The following is a 3981-nucleotide window of genomic DNA, read 5'->3' on the forward strand; positions in this document are numbered from 1 at the left end:
CACTTTCCCAGACTCCGCTCCTCTCCGATGCTTGCCCTCCCACCATCCTCTGTCTAGCCCCCGTCAGTCGTTCTCTTGCCACCGCCCTCACCCCGGTTCCACCCGCTCGGGCTTTCATGGCTCACCCGCTGACGCGCCGCTTCTACCAGTCCACGTGTGTAGTCCCGCCGCAGTCCAGCCCTGTCTTTTTCCGCTCCGATCCGAATACCTGATCCAAAAGCCGCAATCCGCAATCCGCAATCCGCAATCCGCGATCCGTGCATTCCAATCCGCGCGTGACTTTCCGTAAGCTTTCCTAGCGTGCTTTCCTGACCTCATCCTCAGTGTTTATGTCACCAGAATGCACCCTGCCTGAGCGGCTTTGTGCATTCCCCGCCCGCGCTATCCCCGCGTGGACATTCTACTGCGCTTGCCTATATAAATCACCACAGCGTTCGAGTTGATATCGGGGGACAGTGACCCAAGGGTTTGGCCACCCGATTCAAACTCGGCTGGTCTGCGGCCGAGCCAAAATCGGCAGGCTGTCTGACCAACGAACCAACCGTACCCGGGTCCAAATCGTTATTCCCTACTCATTGATCATCACAGAAAGGAGGGGAGGCTTAGGTATTAAAGGGGGAATAATGTTAAGAGCTATAGTGCAAGCTCTCCACAGCACAGGCTCTCATATGTACATAGCTTACACGTAATTGTCCACTTTCAAGGTTGGAGAGGCTGGAGATCCAAGCTCCCTCCTCATTTTTCAATCTATCAACTAGGATCCAGTACCCCAATCCTTAGATTTCATCTTCCTCTCCACAGACCTGACCATAAAAATTGGTAACATAAATACCATTTGTTGGTGCTACTTACCTTGCTATATTTGACTTATCCATGATTTAGCTCAACAAAGTAAAAGTGTTTACACTTCAATAGTTTGATATATCTACAGGTGTTTAAAATTGAGAATTTACAGCAGAGATGAAATTTTTCTACAAATTTGGTGGAGATGGGGACCAAACTTTGGGTCACACATTGTGGTCAAAATGGGTACTTGCGTTTTGGTTCAAGTTCTTCCTTGAAGTCATGGGGGATACATTTATCACACGCTGGGAAGTTATGCACAATAGAAATATTTTAGCAACAAGCACTTGGTGTTGTCAATAATTCAAAGCTTGGACTGACTAGGGAGGTTGCTGTTGTGGTCCAGATAAGAAGTCCATGCACAAACGTAAGTGTGTGGTGACTTGCCATGTAGGTCGTCATAACCTGTGATAACTGAAACCCAAAGGTTTTCCACCAAGTAGTAGAAAGTTCAAAGTCACTCTCCATTCACATAGTTAACAATGCAGAGGATTACACACCCATGTATCCATTTTCTTTATCTTCTTGTTGATGGACCCAATATTTGGCTGCAGCCACTTTTTTGGCCCAAAAGATATTTTGGTCCTTTTTGCCAGCACTGGTATAACCAAAGCAATCTTCATAGCGCCACTGGTCGACTGATGGATTTGCGGAAACTGAAAGTCCAGGGGGGCGAAATGATCATTAGGCTTAGTTTTTACCAAGCAGCTGATGAACAATTGCAACTTACTAAAGAAAAAGATACTGGGGCTCCGAATTGGGTCGTCATAATAGCATGAATCGAGGTTGCAAAAGTACTGAATATCGTTTTCTACGCAAGCTGTGAACAAAGCGATTGATGTGTTTTGACAGTCAGGGCTGGAACAACCTCCGGTTGAAATACAATCACGGAATTGAAAAAACTTACAGACTTTCCCTGCTGGTAAATCGGCTGGGTTTAAGATAGTCTGGAAGCTCTTATCACAGACAACAATACGCTCTTCCTGCGGTGATATCCTTCGTGAAAGGGCGTGTCGTTGGGGATCGGCAAGCTCGGCGGCTGGTAGACCGACGAGGACAACCACGGCCAAAACGACGGATAGTTTCCAGATTGAACCGGCTGGAAACATGCTTGAGGTGAAGGTTTTGGAGTAATTGGGGAAGTGCGAACACAAGAGAAAGAAGTGGGAATTTTCGCTGGGTGTAAGACAGATGGTCTCGAAAGCTCAGTGTTTATGCTCAATTCTGATCACGCCTGGTTGGTACCGCTACGAAGTGGATAAATTCAACAGGTTGTCTGTAATGACGGGCTCGCCAGGGTGTGAGCCTGGCTTTTGGCGGGTGAAAACCAATACCCTTATTTAATTACAATGTTGTATCTGGTATACTGGCCATCTCGAGGGCCTTCCCAACCTCAAACAAACTCGCTACCGATATACCAGCAGCTTTGCCAGCCACGCCATCATTGATCCTGCAGAGAATCCCTACCCAACCCCCAATCCCGGCTACCTCACTGTCCACCTCCAGCCTCGTAACCGTTACCTACCCAACGCGAGTATTTGCCATGGATTCCCCTAATCAGCGGCTCGGATAACATTGCTCTCTGCCTCGCCACCTCACGCTGTGCCGGGGGGCCACACAGACTCAAATATGGAGGCTAGGGGGTCTGTGCAAAATGAAGAAGAAATGGAGGAGACCTCCTCGGGTCGTAACATGTCCGGGACCTGTCAGCCCCCGGCCTCCGGGGTAGCCCGGCAAAGCATCGGCTCTTGGCCGGGAACTTGTAGCGTCGGCGCACAAACGTCCCATCAAATCGCGCCGCAGCAAGCCAGTCGACGGTGAGAGTAGAGGCCCTTTCAGTGCGAGGCGTTCAAGAGTGTTTAAGGGATCTGGCCACCGAGGCTGCCGACAGTGGCCGCCGTCCTGAGCTTGTCAACCTGATGAGGATGAGAGAGCCCGGTAGTGTTTGGGCGTATTCAAATGGCAACTCGCTTCCCATCGATACAACTGATAGAACGAACCCTCTTCCTAGAATACGGCGATGGGGTTGGGCAAGCGACACTGCTCGGGACTCCGCCACGGCAGACGGCCGAGCGAGCGAGAGTTCCTGAGCCAAGGCAGGCCCGACCGCGTCCGGCTCTCGAAGCGAGCCGACTGACAGCCATCCCAACTCCCGCTGGCCGCTGATGTTGCCTATGGCCCTCGGCCGACCAGGCTGGCAGTCTCCTTGTAGCTTAGCTCGAGCCTGGGTGGGCTTGGGGACCCTGGTGGTCTCACTGTGTCGGATTAACCCAGCCAACAAGCCTTCTCCGACTCCCCCAATCCTCTTAACAGCTCCCACACTCACAACATACATAAACCCTTCATCCTTGCCCTCCTCCACCCCACTCACCCATCTCCACTCACCTCCACCCACCAAAACCCAGCCCCCATTCCCCCGCTGCAACCTCACCCACCCTCCCAAAAAGCTCAAGATGTTCTCCTTCTTCGCTCAACGCACTGTCATCATGGCGTAAGAGAACCCCCTCCGACTCCCTCCACCTTTCGACGTAGAAGCTGAACGTGTGTTATCTTTTTTTGGTTTTGCAGTGCCGGGCTGCCCACCGCGTACTACGCAGCCAACTCGGTCATCAGCAACAGGAAGAACCTTGCCCAGCCCAGCCCCTCGTCCTCTGCTCAACTGCACTTTCTGTGAGATTTCACAAGACTAAGAGTTTTTCATTGCTAGTGAGTATGTGATCAATCCTAACATACTAGGAGATATAAAAGAAAGAAATGAAAAACTATCATGTACCTAAGAGTGGATACAGGACCAACTCTACTATAGGATATATGAAAAAGTCTAAGAGAGATGAACGCTGCTGAGCAGGCTGAGACACGTGATCGTGCTACAAGAAACAATGTTCCTTTAAGAGCAACTGAAGTCTATGTCAGTGCCTAGACTCAGTTCAACTTAGAGTTTAACAGTAAAAGAAATCTTACTTGGACTCGGAGGAGCACAATCTTTATGGGCTCCAGATACAAGCTGCAAAGGAACCGGAGCAACAGTCGTCTAACACAGGAGTGTAGCAATCAGTTAGCTTCCTGTCCTTGCTAAGGATTTTGGCTTCTGCAACAATCAACTTACCTCCAGTGGAGGGGTCCAATATTCAATCGTTG

General features: G+C 50.1%; 1 protein-coding gene across 1 annotated transcript; it reads right to left on the minus strand.

Moving 5' to 3' along the window:
- Nucleotides 1–1020: 1020 nt before the first annotated feature.
- PtA15_9A370 (uncharacterized protein) lies at nt 1021–1952 on the minus strand (the record flags this gene model as incomplete). Its single annotated transcript, XM_053172571.1, has 5 exons — nt 1021–1088; nt 1165–1257; nt 1344–1481; nt 1574–1663; nt 1751–1952. The coding sequence occupies 5 exons, from the start codon at nt 1950–1952 to the stop codon at nt 1021–1023; spliced, it is 591 nt and encodes a 196-aa protein (XP_053023798.1).
- Between the last annotated feature and the right edge of the window lie 2029 nt (nt 1953–3981).

Source organism: Puccinia triticina, chromosome 9A, assembly GCF_026914185.1.
Source record: "Puccinia triticina chromosome 9A, complete sequence".
In the NCBI taxonomy this organism is placed as follows: Eukaryota; Fungi; Basidiomycota; class Pucciniomycetes; order Pucciniales; family Pucciniaceae; genus Puccinia; species Puccinia triticina.